The 18,897-nt window shown below is 44.3% G+C and overlaps 1 protein-coding gene across 1 annotated transcript in view; it reads left to right on the top strand.

Moving 5' to 3' along the window:
• Positions 1–18,897, top strand: part of LOC136880973 (cytoplasmic dynein 2 light intermediate chain 1) — a 212,900-nt gene that overhangs the window by 43,983 nt on the left and 150,020 nt on the right. Inside the window, exon 2 of the mRNA XM_068229209.1 lies at positions 8,416–8,533. Coding sequence (XP_068085310.1) covers positions 8,416–8,533 — 118 coding nt within the window. The remainder of the gene's footprint in view (positions 1–8,415; positions 8,534–18,897) is intronic.

Genomic DNA, 18,897 nt, shown 5'->3' with positions numbered 1-18,897 from the left:
ATCCTTAATTTAATTTAGGTAATTACAATGTGTTTGTCCAACCCTTGACCCATTTCCCTACGGGGTTGGGTATGAGTTGAGATGAATCTGTCGTGGCGGGTTTTTATGACCGGTTGCCCTTCCTGATGTCAGTCTCATCAGAGGAATTAATGAGATGAAATGAATGACGTGATATATGATAGTAGGGAGAGGGTGAAACCCGGTGCCGGCACATAGCCTACTCCTGTGGAATAGCATCAAGGGGTCTGCTCAAGGCTTAACGTCTCCATCCGACGGACGAATCGCCATCAACAGCGTCATATGCCCTCACTTCATATGAGCACTGTTAAGAGGTTTGGAATTTAATCCAGGCTTTTGGCACGCAATCTAGTGATTAGAAATTGTACACCACCACCTCCCCTACCCTGCCGGCCAACATCATGATGGTGAACATTTTTTCGACCAGCAAGACTCGAACCGGCTAACCTCGGTGTCAGACCATTTAGACTTCTGCGTCTTAACGATCATGGCCACCAGGCAGGCTAGGTAATTGGAATATTTAATTAATAATTCGCTTCGGAAATAATTGATGTTTCAATTCATTTCTGTCAAGTTGGTATCCCTGGATGGCTATATGATTTTTGTGATTGGGCGAAGGCAGGCGGTTAATTTGAATTTTCCTCCGTGACAACCTAACGACACTTTCACCCTGAGCTGATGTATTGGAAAGTTTGCCGGACTAGAAATACATCGTTGCAACGCTCATGTTGTAACTAAGGTCTTTGCCTTTTGTTGTCCGTGTGAGGCCCCCTGTCTGTATGCTAATGCCCCCCCACCCTGCTGGTAGTTACTAAGCTGGCCATTGTGACAGACTAATTCTTCTGGCTCCACTTCGTCGCGCAGCCGATTTGTACGCCTCTACACTTCCTTCGACCTGAATATTGTTCACCGATTTTTCCCATTTCAATATGTGTAACTATTCTCCTTCTGATATCAAATCACGATTAATTTATGGGCTATGCCACCTGGGTACAATGCATTGGGTAAGTGCAGTGCCGGATTAAGGTGTTTGGGGGCCCTGGGCTATTTAAAAATATGGGGCCCCTTCTTCGTAACCAAGGCCCCACCCCAGGCAGCACTGGGGAAAGTACCTGGGTCTTTGGGGGTAGCATTCATTGTTGCTACCACTACACCAACGAGATCGGCAGTTTATTATTTACGACTCCGAGTATTCCATACAATGTGACTGAAGTTTAAAATACACATTAGGATTCCCTTCCATTGTTCCTAAATACATCTTCCTAATGATCATGCTTTCCAATTCCGTAAAAACCTAATCTCTCTTAAAACAGAAGGCCTAGATATTACACTATTCGCTTACCTGTAGAAGATACCAATTCACCAGTAACAGTCTTCTCAGTCGTCGATGCACTTGTAGAATTCCTGTCAAAAATGTTGATATTTCGGTACCTTTTCAATTTCTTTCAAATGTTGTTCTTTTAATTTACATTTTTTGGCACCACTAGGATATTTTCTATCCATTTTACAAGAACATTACAGTTGGAACGTACGAATGATTCAATAATCAGAGGTGAACTGGAAGTTCTCTTACCTGATGCAAAATTATAGTATAGCATGTGCATTCCACCATGCTTCCCCTGTCCCCTCCCGCTCACTTGCTAGACCTCTTCCCGCTTCCCCCTCTGCCCGTACTCGCAAGCCGCCAGATTTAATTTTCATCAACAATAACCTTTACAATAATTACAGTGCGTAAGTAGCGAGGATTCGTGTCTCCGGACGGTAATTGATTCTAGCAGCGATGAAATACTAACGCGGACAGCTCATAAGAAGGAAGAAAGAGTGCGTGTTCGATATTTTGCGAGCATAAATATACATATACATGCACAGAGATGGAGCAGCAGGCCTTTTCATACAATTTTAGGTTCGGCCAAGGGCTGGGGCCCCTTGGCACGTGGGGCCCGGGGCTGCAGCCCCTTTAGGCCCCCCCTTTAATCTGGCCCTGTGTAAGTGAACACCAGCTCCAGAGAGAACATAAGGTTCTCCTTCACAGTCATCCTGTCCATATACTGCACAAGTGAACACCAGCTGCAGAGAGAACACGAGGTTCTCCTTCACAGTCATCCTGTCCATTCACTGCGCAAGTGAACACCAGCTGCAGAGAGAACATAAGGTTCTCCTTCACAGTCATCCTGTCCATTCACTGCGCAAGTGAACACCAGCTGCAGAGAGAACACGAGGTTCTCCTTCACAGTCATCCTGTCCATTCACTGCGCAAGTGAACACCAGCTGCAGAGAGAACATAAGGTTCTCCTTCACAGTCATCCTGTCCATTCACTGCGCAAGTGAACACCAGCTGCAGAGAGAACACAAGGTTCTCCTTCACAGTCATCCTGTCCATACACTGCACAAGTGAACACCAGTTACACAGAGAACATAAGGTTCTCCTTCACAGTCATCCTGTCCATATACTGCGCAAGTGAACACCAGTTACAAAGAGAACACAAGGTTCTCCTTCACAGTCAGCCTCTCTGTACACTGCACAAGTGAACACCAGCTACAGAGAGAACACAAGGTTCTCCTTCACAGTCATCCTCTCTGTACACTGCACAAGTGAACACCAGCTACAAAGAGAACACAAGGTTCTCCTTCACAGTCATCCTGTCCATACACTGCACAAGTGAACACCAGTTACAAAGAGAACACAAGGTTCTCCTTCACAGTCATCCTGTCCATATACTGCGCAAGTGAACACCAGTTACAAAGAGAACACAAGGTTCTCCTTCACAGTCAGCCTCTCTGTACACTGCACAAGTGAACACCAGCTACAAAGAGAACACAAGGTTCTCCTTCACAGTCATCCTGTCCATTCACTGCGCAAGTGAACACCAGTTACAAAGAGAACACAAGGTTCTCCTTCACAGTCATCCTGTCCATACACTGCGCAAGTGAACACCAGCTGCAGAGAGAACACGAGGTTCTCCTTCACAGTCATCCTGTCCATACACTGCGCAAGTGAACACCAGCTACAAAGAGAACACAAGGTTCTCCTTCACAGTCATCCTGTCCATTCACTGCGCAAGTGAACACCAGTTACAAAGAGAACACAAGGTTCTCCTTCACAGTCATCCTGTCCATACACTGCACAAGTGAACACCAGTTACAAAGAGAACACAAGGTTCTCCTTCACAGTCAGCCTCTCTGTACACTGCACAAGTGAACACCAGCTACAAAGAGAACACAAGGTTCTCCTTCACAGTCATCCTGTCCATACACTGCACAAGTGAACACCAGCTCCAGAGAGAACATAAGGTTCTCCTTCACAGTCATCCTGTCCATACACTGCACAAGTGAACACCAGTTACAAAGAGAACACAAGGTTCTCCTTCACAGTCAGCCTCTCTGTACACTGCACAAGTGAACACCAGCTACAGAGAGAACACAAGGTTCTCCTTCACAGTCATCCTGTCTGTACACTGCACAAGTGAACACCAGCTACAAAGAGAACACAAGGTTCTCCTTCACAGTCATCCTGTCCATACACTGCACAAGTGAACACCAGCTGCAGAGAGAACACAAGGTTCTCCTTCACAGTCATCCTGTCCATACACTGCACAAGTGAACACCAGCTGCAGAGAGAACACAAGGTTCTCCTTCACAGTCATCCTGTCCATACACTGCACAAGTGAACACCAGCTGCAGAGAGAACACAAGGTTCTCCTTCACAGTCATCCTGTCTGTACACTGCACAAGTGAACACCAGCTGCAGAGAGAACACAAGGTTCTCCTTCACAGTCAGCCTCTCTGTACACTGCACAAGTGAACACCAGTTACAAAGAGAACACAAGGTTCTCCTTCACAGTCATCCTGTCCATACACTGCACAAGTGAACACCAGTTACAAAGAGAACACAAGGTTCTCCTTCACAGTCAGCCTCTCTGTACACTGCACAAGTGAACACCAGCTGCAGAGAGAACACAAGGTTCTCCTTCACAGTCATCCTGTCTGTACACTGCACAAGTGAACACCAGTTACAAAGAGAACACAAGGTTCTCCTTCACAGTCAGCCTCTCTGTACACTGCACAAGTGAACACCAGCTGCAGAGAGAACACAAGGTTCTCCTTCACAGTCATCCTGTCTGTACACTGCACAAGTGAACACCAACTGCAGAGAGAACACAAGGTTCTCCTTCACAGTCATCCTGTCCATACACTGCACAAGTGAACACCAGTTACAAAGAGAACACAAGGTTCTCCTTCACAGTCATCCTGTCCATATACTGCGCAAGTGAACACCAGTTACAAAGAGAACACAAGGTTCTCCTTCACAGTCAGCCTCTCTGTACACTGCACAAGTGAACACCAGCTACAAAGAGAACACAAGGTTCTCCTTCACAGTCATCCTGTCCATACACTGCACAAGTGAACACCAGTTACACAGAGAACATAAGGTTCTCCTTCACAGTCATCCTGTCCATATACTGCGCAAGTGAACACCAGTTACAAAGAGAACACAAGGTTCTCCTTCACAGTCAGCCTCTCTGTACACTGCACAAGTGAACACCAGCTACAAAGAGAACACAAGGTTCTCCTTCACAGTCATCCTGTCCATTCACTGCGCAAGTGAACACCAGTTACAAAGAGAACACAAGGTTCTCCTTCACAGTCATCCTGTCCATACACTGCACAAGTGAACACCAGCTGCAGAGAGAACACAAGGTTCTCCTTCACAGTCATCCTGTCCATACACTGCGCAAGTGAACACCAGCTGCAGAGAGAACACGAGGTTCTCCTTCACAGTCATCCTGTCCATACACTGCGCAAGTGAACACCAGCTACAAAGAGAACACAAGGTTCTCCTTCACAGTCATCCTGTCCATTCACTGCGCAAGTGAACACCAGTTACAAAGAGAACACAAGGTTCTCCTTCACAGTCATCCTGTCCATACACTGCACAAGTGAACACCAGTTACAAAGAGAACACAAGGTTCTCCTTCACAGTCAGCCTCTCTGTACACTGCACAAGTGAACACCAGCTACAAAGAGAACACAAGGTTCTCCTTCACAGTCATCCTGTCCATACACTGCACAAGTGAACACCAGTTACAAAGAGAACACAAGGTTCTCCTTCACAGTCAGCCTCTCTGTACACTGCACAAGTGAACACCAGCTGCAGAGAGAACACAAGGTTCTCCTTCACAGTCAGCCTCTCTGTACACTGCACAAGTGAACACCAGCTCCAGAGAGAACATAAGGTTCTCCTTCACAGTCATCCTGTCCATACACTGCACAAGTGAACACCAGCTACAAAGAGAACACAAGGTTCTCCTTCACAGTCATCCTGTCCATACACTGCACAAGTGAACACCAGCTGCAGAGAGAACACAAGGTTCTCCTTCACAGTCATCCTGTCTGTACACTGCACAAGTGAACACCAGCTACAAAGAGAACACAAGGTTCTCCTTCACAGTCATCCTGTCCATACACTGCACAAGTGAACACCAGCTGCAGAGAGAACACAAGGTTCTCCTTCACAGTCATCCTGTCCATACACTGCGCAAGTGAACACCAGCTACAAAGAGAACACAAGGTTCTCCTTCACAGTCATCCTGTCCATACACTGCACAAGTGAACACCAGCTGCAGAGAGAACACAAGGTTCTCCTTCACAGTCATCCTGTCCATACACTGCACAAGTGAACACCAGCTGCAGAGAGAACACAAGGTTCTCCTTCACAGTCATCCTGTCTGTACACTGCACAAGTGAACACCAGCTGCAGAGAGAACACAAGGTTCTCCTTCACAGTCAGCCTCTCTGTACACTGCACAAGTGAACACCAGTTACAAAGAGAACACAAGGTTCTCCTTCACAGTCATCCTGTCCATACACTGCACAAGTGAACACCAGTTACACAGAGAACACAAGGTTCTCCTTCACAGTCATCCTGTCCATACACTGCACAAGTGAACACCAGTTACACAGAGAACACAAGGTTCTCCTTCACAGTCATCCTGTCTGTACACTGCACAAGTGAACACCAGCTGCAGAGAGAACACAAGGTTCTCCTTCACAGTCATCCTGTCTGTACACTGCACAAGTGAACACCAGCTACAAAGAGAACACAAGGTTCTCCTTCACAGTCATCCTGTCTGTACACTGCACAAGTGAACACCAGCTGCAGAGAGAACACAAGGTTCTCCTTCACAGTCAGCCTCTCTGTACACTGCACAAGTGAACACCAGTTACAAAGAGAACACAAGGTTCTCCTTCACAGTCATCCTGTCCATACACTGCACAAGTGAACACCAGCTGCAGAGAGAACACAAGGTTCTCCTTCACAGTCATCCTGTCCATACACTGCACAAGTGAACACCAGCTGCAGAGAGAACACAAGGTTCTCCTTCACAGTCAGCCTCTCTGTACACTGCACAAGTGAACACCAGTTACAAAGAGAACACAAGGTTCTCCTTCACAGTCAGCCTCTCTGTACACTGCACAAGTGAACACCAGCTCCAGAGAGAACACAAGGTTCTCCTTCACAGTCAGCCTCTCTGTACACTGCACAAGTGAACACCAGCTGCAGAGAGAACACAAGGTTCTCCTTCACAGTCATCCTGTCTGTACACTGCACAAGTGAACACCAGTTACAAAGAGAACACAAGGTTCTCCTTCACAGTCAGCCTCTCTGTACACTGCACAAGTGAACACCAGCTGCAGAGAGAACACAAGGTTCTCCTTCACAGTCATCCTGTCTGTACACTGCACAAGTGAACACCAACTGCAGAGAGAACACAAGGTTCTCCTTCACAGTCATCCTGTCCATACACTGCACAAGTGAACACCAGCTACAAAGAGAACACAAGGTTCTCCTTCACAGTCAGCCTCTCTGTACACTGCACAAGTGAACACCAGCTACAAAGAGAACACAAGGTTCTCCTTCACAGTCATCCTGTCCATACACTGCACAAGTGAACACCAACTGCAGAGAGAACACAAGGTTCTCCTTCACAGTCAGCCTCTCTGTACACTGCACAAGTGAACACCAGCTACAAAGAGAACACAAGGTTCTCCTTCACAGTCATCCTGTCCATTCACTGCGCAAGTGAACACCAGCTGCAGAGAGAACACAAGGTTCTCCTTCACAGTCAGCCTCTCTGTACACTGCACAAGTGAACACCAGTTACAAAGAGAACACAAGGTTCTCCTTCACAGTCATCCTGTCCATTCACTGCGCAAGTGAACACCAGCTGCAGAGAGAACACAAGGTTCTCCTTCACAGTCAGCCTCTCTGTACACTGCACAAGTGAACACCAGTTACAAAGAGAACACAAGGTTCTCCTTCACAGTCATCCTGTCCATTCACTGCACAAGTGAACACCAGCTACAAAGAGAACACAAGGTTCTCCTTCACAGTCAGCCTCTCTGTACACTGCACAAGTGAACACCAACTGCAGAGAGAACACAAGGTTCTCCTTCACAGTCAGCCTCTCTGTACATTGCACAAGTGAACACCAGCTGCAGAGAGAACACAAGGTTCTCCTTCACAGTCAGCCTCTCTGTACACTGCACAAGTGAACACCAGCTGCAGAGAGAACACAAGGTTCTCCTTCACAGTCAGCCTCTCTGTACACTGCACAAGTGAACACCAGTTACAAAGAGAACACAAGGTTCTCCTTCACAGTCAGCCTCTCTGTACACTGCACAAGTGAACACCAGCTGCATTAAACATTGGACAGCATGTTCCACAGTTAATTTATATAAATAAAATAGCTCTTTTCAGTTATTTCACCCATTAACTGCAAATAGCTCTTTTTGCTCCTATAAATCATTGGTTTTTGAAAGAAAACTATAATAGTGTCACTGGTATTTCAAGAGTAACACCATATCAATATTACCTAAGGATGCAGGTTATCCACTGTGGGTGGGGGCGGTAGAATAACACCCATGGTATCCCCTGCCTGTCGTAAGAGGTGACTAAAAGGGCCCCATGGACTCTATACTTGGGAGTGTGGGTTGGCAAGCATGGAACCCTTAGCTGAGTCCTGGCATTGCTTCTACTTGTGGCAGGCTGCTCACTTTCATCTATTCTATCTGACCTCCCTCGCCCAACTCTTATTCTTTTCCACCATGATAGTATTAGAGCACTCGAGGCCTAGGGAGTCTTTCATTTTCATGCGCTTCATGGCCTTTGTCTTTCTTTGGCTAATACCTTCATTTTTCCAAGTGGCTGATCCCTTCCATTTTTTTCCTCTGATTAGTGTTATATAGATGATGGTTGCCTAGTTGTACTTCCTCTTAAAACAATAATCACCACCAACAAGGATCTAGGCCTAAATGATGTCACGCTCACTTTGCTCCCTAGCCCCTATGCATTGTGGTACTTGACATATATTAGCATCAGTCTGTTTTTCTTTTCAGTCAGAAGAGCCTATGGGATATTGCTCAGAAGGTGAACCTTGAGCGTGACGAGTCTCTACAGCCATTGGGCAGTCAGCCAAAAGAACGTACACTCATCATTGTGGGCAGCAAGGGAGTGGTGAGTGTTACATCTTACAGCCTAAGTGTCTCCAAAATCCTGGCTCTGTTCCTTGGTTTCGCTTTACTTCTGTTACACCTTGTCTCACATGCTCCCATTATGAACACCTCCGAGTACCCTCGTGCCATTGTTCCCGCCTGTTTATATCTTCTTTTTTTTTAATTTTTGTTAGGGGCTTTATGTCGCACCAACACAGATAGGTCTTATGGCGACGATGGGACAGGAAAGGCCTAGGAGTTGGAAGGTAGCTGCCGTGGTCTTAATTAAGGTACAGCCCCAGCATTTGCCTGGTGTGAAAATGGGAAACCACGGAAAACTATCTTCAGGGCTGCCGATAGTGGGATTCGAACCTACTATCTCCTGGATGCATGCTCACAGCCGCGCGCCTCTACGCGCATGGCCAACTAGCCCAGTACCTGTTTTGTATCAGCTGTCATTCTTGCTACTTTCATGTTGGTTACCTCCAACTTATCTTTAGTTCAGATCCTTCAACTTGATGCCTTGTAAATGTTTAAATAAGAAATTCTGAATCCACCCTGCTTTCACTTGTGTACATAGGTAATCCTAAAATTAACATCTCCTATTTTTTTTGTAAATACATAGACCTGTTTATTTCTACCGTGGTTTACATCATTTTACAGCATGAACATTTGGCTATTTTTCTATATAATCACCATTTCGGTCAGTGCAGTTTTGTAGACGCTGTATGCCCATGTCGTACCAGCTCGCTGCCATACTGTTCAGGAAACTGTAATCTCATCGTCGGTGCTGAATTGCTTTCCAGCCAAATGTTCTTTCAACTTAGGGAACAAGTGATAGTCACTGGGCACCAAGTCAGGACTATAGGGTGGATGAGTGATGATGTTCCACTGATACTTTTGCAGAAGAGCAACGGTTTGCCAGGCAACGTGCGGGTGAGCGTTGTTATGGAGAATGTTCATGCCCTTGCTCAACATTCGTCTTCTCCGGTTCTGAATTGCCCGTCTGAGTTTTTTCAGAGTCTCACAGTACCTGTCAGCGTTAATTGTGGTCCCAGTAGGCATAAAGTTGACCAACAATAGCCCTTTTCGATCTCAAAACACAGTTATCATGACTTTACCGTCAGACTATGTTTGCTTGAATTTCAGCGGCTTTGGCGAAGAGGAATGCCGCCACTGGCGTGATTATTGCTTGGTCTCAGGTGTAAAGTGGAACACCCGGGTTTTGACACCCGTGACAATTGAGTCCAAAAAGTTGTCCTCTTTGGCTGCAGAGTGTTGAAGAAATGTGTGGGAACAATAAACTCGTTGCCGCATGTCGTCTTCAGTCGGCAAGTGCGGCACCCATCTTGCTCAAACCTTTCAGTATTTCAAATTTTCCATCAAAATTCTGTGAGCAGCGCTTCTGGAAACTTCAGGAACCGATGTGCAGAGATCATCCAGGGTGATCCGCTGATCTTCATGCTGATTTGCTGAACCTTCACAACTGTCTCGACGGAAATTGACTGCCTCCCGCTCCTTTGTTCGCCGTGGCCTACTTGAGCCCACTTAGCACACTTGCAACCAGGAATGAGTTAGCTGGAAAATTTATAATGTCCAATAACGGACCAACTATATTGGTATTATAACTGATGAGCCCAACTTGGCACACTGGGGCGAAACGCTGGCAACCAGGAATGAGTTAGCTGGAAAATTTATAATGTCCAATAACGGACCAACTATATTGGTATTATAACTGATGAGCCCAACTTGGCATGCTGGGGTGAAACGCTTGCAACCAGGAATGAGTTAGCTGGAAAATTTATAATGTCCAATAATGGACCAACTATATTGGTATTATAACTGATGAGCCCAACTTGGCATGCTGGGGTGAAACGCTTGCAACCAGGAATGAGTTAGCTGGAAAATTTATAATGTCCAATAATGGACCAACTATATTGGTATTATAACTGATGAGCCCAACTTGGCATGCTGGGGTGAAACGCTTGCAACCAGGAATGAGTTAGCTGGAAAATGTATAATGTCCAATAACAGACCAAGTATACTGGTGTTCTCATTCGGAACAAATATTTCAAGCACGCTGTGGGAATCAACATTTATCTATATCAGTACTGCAGAAGTTCAAACTTCCAAAGCTGGAACGACCACGCCGCAGACAGCCGTGAACACTCCTCTGCTATTATTCCATTAAGGTAAATGTGCACACTGCTCATTCCAATCAGTGTCTCAGAGTAGGCACTGAATAGCTCGAATGAACCAGTATGTTACGTTACGTAGCAGTAGTATCAGAAGATTGACTTGCTAAAGAGGAAAGTTAATTAACTCCCTGGCTACTTCTCACCAATATTGAAGCAGGCTGTTACACTCGGTACAACCGGGCAAGTTGGCCGTGTGGTAAGGAGCGCGCAGCTGTGAGCTTTCATCTGGGAGATAGTGGATTCAAACCCCACTGTCAGCAGCCCTGAAGATGGTATTATGTAGTTTCCCATTTTCACACCAGGCAAATGCTTGGGCTGTACCTTAATTAAGGCCAAGACCGCTTCCTTCACACTCCTAGCCCTTTCCTATCCCATCGTCGCCATAAGACCTGTCTGTTTCGATGCGATGTAAAGCAAATTTAAAAAAAATCAGTACGCAGCAGTAATCCTATCTATCGGAGATGAGTGGCAACAGAAGACACAAAACATATCACAACAAACAATGGTCAATGTAATGTTTCTGTTGATCAATTTTATGAGCTTTCTATATTATAGCCCTCCACATTTAGTTTTCGTTCAACTCTGCGATATTAGGCTGTGTTATCAAATTATTTATAGCGTAGACTGTAGTTCCTTATTTTCTGACTTTACACACCGATATTCATTAAATTCTCTTTACCTGTTATCTCGTGATTTGGCACCGATAAGGACTTAATAACAAAAATCCAAATTCATGAATATCTCTTTGATCATAGCCGGTACGGTAACAATGTATAAGACATAAATGATTGGAAATTTAATAATATATAACTTTAGTTATGTAGTATTTATCGATACTGTTACAAGTGAACTATGTAGGATGAGTGGAATGTAATTTTTTTAAAGACTCTATTGGCGAAGTACCATATAATGTTTCATTTATCATGACCTAACCTGTACTGTTATTTGTAGAGCATAAGATAATTTAATGGCCTAACCTGTACTATATAATGTTGTAACATAGGCATTTGTAAATAGTAGAATTCTGTCTGTAGTTCCTGGAAAGATCTAGAAAGTTGCATAACTTTTGTACTGGGTGTGTTACTTTGTTGGTATGTGTTCTAGAAAGTGTGTTCTGTTTATTCTGGAAAAATACGACTTTCGCGATCATGCGTATTCTAGAATGTTAGTCTGAGTTTTCGATCGAAAGTAAGGTTGTGATTGGTGAGTCTAGGTGGCGATAGGGGACACGTGCACGCTGATTGGTTGCCTCCAAGGCCAGTAATTCCTATATATAGTGAGCGAGGTAGTGTTCGGGGGTGTTCTGTATCCTGAATTCTGTTGGTCTCGGTTATCTGTCTGCGAGCAGCCTATCTGGATGACGTCCCTCCGGTTTTCGGGATGGCACACTCCCCGGGTAAGCACTCTTGAATTCCGTTCCTGTTAAAAATTCCGTAATGTTCCGATTTGGTTTTCATACAGGAGTCTGCCCTAACCTCGCCTAGATTCACCAAATTAGTTACTTATGACGCCTTAGTTTTTCTGCTAGACTTACCTGTTCGTTTTCCGAGGCATTCCCGTTTTGTTTCACTAAAATATGTATATTGTAGTTTGATAGAATTTCCCTTGGGGTTTGCCTCTCATAGTTTTGTATCACTTTAGGTACGGTACGCTAGATTTTGGATAACCTGTAAATTGCATTGTACTACTGCACTGGTAACTAGATGTACAGCTGATTTGTAATTTGAATTTACACTGCTACGAACAACCTATGTATATCACTGAACTTATAGCTCATAACTTGGAATGTATATGTAGAATTATCTTGTAAATAATATTTTTAAAACTAAGGATCACGGTGATTCATTTCGGAATCCGCTATCTAAGCCATGTCCATGCCTTTGGTAGGTTCCCAGCCCTTCCATCTTCCCTTATTGTCGTTCACTAGTTGGCGCTACTGATAGTTACGTACTTGTTTTGTTGGAGATCTGCGTATGCTAGCTACTGTTTTCCCGAGTGTGTAGTGTTTACTTATATTGTGTATTGTGCTCTTACCCTCCCTTTTAACTGTGTTTGTGCCTTGTTTAGTGTTACCACTGTAGTAGAGGTAACAGATACGATCACTATTAACATAAATATTTGAGATTTAAATTTTAGGTCTTCCCGTAAACTACCATTTCACTCAGCTTGAATACAATTATGTGTGGCTTAGATTGTAGCGACTTATTCCCCGACTTTGTATACTGGTTTTCATTAAATTATCTGCAGCCGTTTTCTCATGATGTACATACATACATACATACATACATACATACATACATACATACATACATACATACATACATACATACATACAGACAGAAGGCAGAAATTATGGAAAATTAAAAAGTGCATTTTCTTGTTACTGTAGACATGACAGATACAGAAATACTATCCTTTTTTTTAAAATTCTGAGCAGTGTACAGCAAAAACGGTTATTTTCTATCTATAGATAGGAGACCTTATTTTTGGGATTACCCTTGTACAATTAAGACGACCAGTACAGGGAAGAAGTCACTTCTTTGAGCACAATGCATTAGCTTTGATGGACAGGCTGTAAGGAACATCAGGTGTGACTGCGATGATTGTCAACTAAGGACAGAACAAGCTCCTCGAGGGACATTCCAGAGATCATTAATAGGCAAGGGAAGTACACATGTTAGAACTTCTCTCTTATCTTTCTCTCAATTCTGATGAGGCTGTAGCTCAGTTGCTGTCCTCGGCCAGATCTACTGCACCCAGTTATACTCTTGATAATGTTGGACCATGGAGTGGGAACTCGTCCACAATCTCTTTTGCCGGGAAAATTTCCAACTATGATCAGTTATAGTAATCAACAAAAGGAACATTGAGCTTCTTTACTATATGAAAGCTTCAAGAAATGATTTCCCTCGTACTTGAGTCTAAAAAACTCCCTGTATTTCAACAAAAGTATGAACTTCTTATGCTTCCACCTTCTATGTTCTTCTTACCATGCCTCATTAATAATGGTGTTTGCATCTTTTCTCAGTACCACTTCACCCAATTTTGTTCATAAGACCTCAAGAGGCACAAATTGTGCATTCTTCTGTTATGAATCTCATGGGTCAAGAAAATACTCCTTATCTTAAAAGATGTCTATTATTACAGCACAATTTTAGCCATCCATTCAGTGATAAGCTATGGAATTCGTCTTTTCAGTAGTGAGAAATGCCATGCAATAATATCACTGATACACACGTTAGTTACATACCTACCCTATCTCAGAGCACATGGACTCTCCGTTCCCATGTTACGTGCATGCGAACTGGTGAGAGAAACAGAGCCTCATTCTAGCTGGTGGTGTGGTGTAAGTGAGGTCAGTGTCATCAGTTTCATCAGGAGGCTTGTAGAACAGTGGCACAGAGCATAACAAGTGCCATGGCTTGAGACATACGACTGTGCTTCACATTCTCAAGGAACATCTGATCATGAGACGTGTTTTGACGTAACCATTTGGAGTACTACGAGCACAAAGGAGAGCCATATCATTACACTGGATGAGACATGGCCCAAATCCTATGAGCCACAGCTGAAATGCCAATCAAACGAATGGCATCATTAGGGGTCACCACAGAGATCAAAAACAGTGTGAAAGTATGGTTATTCTCATGTACAGCTGCGATGGTTTTATCCTAATGCATTACATTCCTCGACAGCAGACCGTCAATGTGCAGTATTACTGTTCATTTTTGGAACACAACCTGCAATCATTTTTGAGAAAGATATGGCGATATTTTCTGCAGAACCCAGTCATCATTATGCACGACAACTCTTAGCCATATACCGCGCAAGCTGTGGCTGATTTGTTCGCTCAGTGGGGCTGAGAATTGCTGTACCTTCCACCATACTTCCCAGATTTAAGCCCTGGAGATTGGCTCTGACTTGATTCCTAAAATGAAGGAACCACTTTGTGGCATTCGCTTCAGAACTATTCCAGAGATTCATCAGGCATTAGACCGCTCCATTTGAACTATCAACACAACAGGTGCAGCTACCGTATTGCTGACAACAGATTGTACACAATGCTGGCGACTATTCTGAACGACAGTAAAACTTGGTATCATGTATTTGTTTTGTGTCAGTTGTAATTAAATAGTTGCCACTCTCTTACTTTTTGACTCAAATGCGCCCTTCAGAAGGTGCAATCACTCAGGAAGTGCTGGTACAGTATTAGATAGAAGCTACAACATGTGAACACCGCCTCTACACTCAGCTACCACATTCAGATTTCCTGCTCAAAATGAAGCAGTAGGTCTACAGGTAAAGGTCCGACTCAGCTTATCAGAGGATAGCCCGCCATCCCAAAGTAAGTGTGGTTCAAGAAGACACTGCACATCTTGTCATCTCCACTGTCATCCTAACTCTGTGCCGTAATTTCTCAATATTTATCAGGCTGTAGTAATCCATTATGCATCTGTTTGAACCACAAAGGCTCTCAGCATAAATACTGGCCGCAAGGTCTTCTGAGGCCGAACATACAGAAAGAAAATGGGAGGGGCAGTCGAAAATCGTGACATCCCCTGTGTTGAATGGCAATAAAACTTGCCAGAAGAAGCTGGCCGAAACCAGACATGAGAGACGTGCAGACCAGGCTAGTGGCCAGGAGAGACTGACTGAGGAGCTCCCTTAGAGGAATGAGTCAGCGGTGCACCAGGCAGCGATAAGCCATCTGTTGCAAGTGTAATATACTGATATAACTTGAAAATAATATTCTTTAACCCAAGGCTATATTATGCAAGTATCGAGCTTGAATTATTATTATTATTATTATTATTATTATTATTATTATTATTATTATTATTATTATTATTATTATTATTATTATTATTATTATTATTATTATTATTATTATTATTATTATTTACACAATTCTCTCAAAAGCCCTTCAGACCTGACCTTACAGGTGGTAGGGGACTACCAAATGCTAAGGGCACCAATCTAATTATTATTATTATTATTATTATTATTATTATTATTATTATTATTATTATTATTATTATTATTATTATTAATACTTGTGATGTACATCCACTTATTAGTTTACAATTGCATTATTTGTGAGGTTATGTCATGAAACATTTGCTGTATATAGATATATATCTGAGATTAGATAATATAAGAACCTGTATATAATTTATTATTACCTGTATATATGATTTGTAATGCACTACAGAATTGTGTAACACACTGTAACATCCAGAATGGCACTAGATCACATGAGATAGTGGTAGAACATTCTGTACATTATAACCCTGTTGTTAGGCACTCGACAATTTACAAGAAGGTATTTTTCTAACGTATCTTTGTAGAAGAATGGCCAGGCACCTACATAAAGGAGGCGATCTTGATGGTAGAGACGAAGTATTGTTTAGTAAGAGTCATGGTTTAACAGGAGTTGTTCTGATCAGACGTGGATCGTGCTAACGAGTGTTTGAAGTATGTGACTTGGTTTAGTAAAGTTGGTAGTTGACATGCAATGGTTGCAGTCTTCATATAAGATACTTTCTGATAGGCAGTTGTTAGAATTGGTGGCTTGTTGATGTTTACAGAGTGAAGTGTTTTGTTGTGATGGCAGTGATTTAGGTTGTGTACATTTACTTTGTAAATAACTGTAAATAAATCCATTTACACAAGTTGACAGCATTTCGTGTGTGTCATTGTGTATACAACAACTACCAAAGGCTAAGGGCACCACTCCTGTTCTGTGACAGTCATCAGCAGTGCACCAGGCAGGGATAACCCATCTGTTTGGTAGGGACTACCAAAGGCTAAGGGAACCAACCCTCTACTGTGACAGTCATCAGCAGTGCACCAGGCAGAGATAACCCATCTGTTTGGTAGGGACTACCAAAGGCTAAGGGAACCAACCCTCTACTGTGACAGTCATCAGCAGTGCACCAGGCAGGGATAACCCATCTGTTTGGTAGGGACTACCAAAGGCTAAGGGAACCAACCCTCTACTGTGACAGTCATCAGCAGTGCACCAGGCAGGGATAACCCACCTGTTGCCTTACAGGTGGTAGGGGACTACAAAAGGCTAAGGGAACCAACCCTCTACTGTGACAGTCATCAGCAGTGCACCAGGCAGGGATAACCCACCTGTTGCCTTACAGGTGGTAGGGGACTACCAAAGGCTAAGGGAACCAACCCTCTACTGTGACAGACATCAGCAGTGCACCAGGCAGGGATAACCCATCTGTTTGGTAGGGACTACCAAAGGCTAAGGGAACCAACCCTCTACTGTGACAGACATCAGCAGTGCACCAGGCAGGGATAACCCATCTGTACTCATACAGAAGGTAGGGACTGCCAAAGGCAAAGGGCACCAATCCTGTTCTGTGACAGACATCAGCAGTGCACCAGGCAGATATAACCCATCTGTTTGGTAGGGACTACCAAAGGCTGAGGGAACCAACCCTCTACTGTGACAGACATCAGCAGTGCACCAGGCAGGGATAACCCATCTGTTTGGTAGGGACTACCAAAGGCTGAGGGAACCACTCCTGTTCTGTGACAGACATCAGCAGTGCACCAGGCAGAGATAACCCATCTGTTTGGTAGGGACTACCAAAGGCTAAGGGAACCACTCCTGTTCTGTGACAGACATCAGCAGTGCACCAGGCAGAGATAACCCATCTGTTTGGTAGGGACTACCAAAGGCTGAGGGAACCAACCCTCTACTGTGACAGACATCAGCAGTGCACCAGGCAGGGATAACCCATCTGTTTGGTAGGGACTACCAAAGGCTAAGGGAACCACTCCTGTTCTGTGACAGACATCAGCAGTGCACCAGGCAGAGATAACCCATCTGTTTGGTAGGGACTACCAAAGGCAAAGGGCACCACTCCTGTTCTGTGACAGACATCAGCAGTGCACCAGGCAGAGATAACCCATCTGTTTGGTAGGGACTACCAAAGGCAAAGGGCACCACTCCTGTTCTGTGACAGACATCAGCAGTGCACCAGGCAGAGATAACCCATCTGTTTGGTAGGGACTACCAAAGGCAAAGGGCACCACTCCTGTTCTGTGACAGACATCAGCAGTGCACCAGGCAGAGATAACCCATCTGTTGCCTTACTGATAGTTGGGAACTACCAAAGGCTGAGGGAACCACTCCTGTTCTGTGACAGACATCAGCACTGCACCAGGCAGGGATAACCCATCTGTTGCCTTACTGATAGTTGGGAACTACCAAAGGCTGAGGGAACCACTCCTGTTCTGTGACAGACATCAGCACTGCACCAGGCAGGGATAACCCATCTGTTGCCTTACTGATAGTTGGGAACTACCAAAGGCTGAGGGAACCACTCCTGTTCTGTGACAGACGTCAGCACTGCACCAGGCAGGGATAACCCATCTGTTGCCTTATAGGTGGTAGGGGACTACCAAAGGCTAAGGGCACCAATCCTCTTCTGTGACAGACATCAGCAGTACACCAGGCAGAGATAACCCATCTGTTGCTTTACAGGTGGTAGGGGACTACCAAAGGGTAGAGGAACCAATCCTCTACTGTGATAGGCCTACCAAGTTCAACGTGACATCAGGGGTGCACCAGGCAGTGATAACCCATCTGTTGCCCTACAGGTGGTAGGGGACTACCAAATGCTAAGGGCACCAATCCTCTTCTGTGACAGACATCAGCAGTACACCAGACAGAGATAACCCATCTGTTGCCTTACAGGTGGTAGGGACTGCCAAAGGCTAAGGGCACCAATCCTCTTCTGTGACAGATATCAGCAGTACACCAGGCAGAGATAACCCATCTGTTGCCTTACAAGTGGTAGGGGACTACTAAAGACTATGGGAGCCAATCCTCTTCTGTGACAGGCCTAGCAAATCAGCAGAAAAGTAATGTGAAATTGCTTTTAGAACAAAAAAAGCCTCATAAAGAACAAAATCAATAATAAATACAGAGCCTTACCTCAATTGCCCCTGGACATAATGGCAACTCTACAGAGAGTGTCAAAAAACAGGAAGAAAACCCAACATAAGGCAAAATAAAATCATGGAAACTTTAATATATTAACTGTGTCAGGTTATGGATATGATGAACCGGAGGCACATACAAATTTTGGACCTAAGTGTGACAAATAGAAATGGTGAAACAGCAAAGACCTAAACAATGGCTATAAATTACACTTCCCACTGT

The sequence above is a fragment of the Anabrus simplex genome, chromosome 9 (genome assembly GCF_040414725.1).
Source record: "Anabrus simplex isolate iqAnaSimp1 chromosome 9, ASM4041472v1, whole genome shotgun sequence".
Lineage (NCBI taxonomy): Eukaryota > Metazoa > Arthropoda > Insecta > Orthoptera > Tettigoniidae > Anabrus > Anabrus simplex.
Note: the sequence above shows the minus strand (reverse complement) of the source record. Positions and strands in the feature narration are given on the sequence as shown.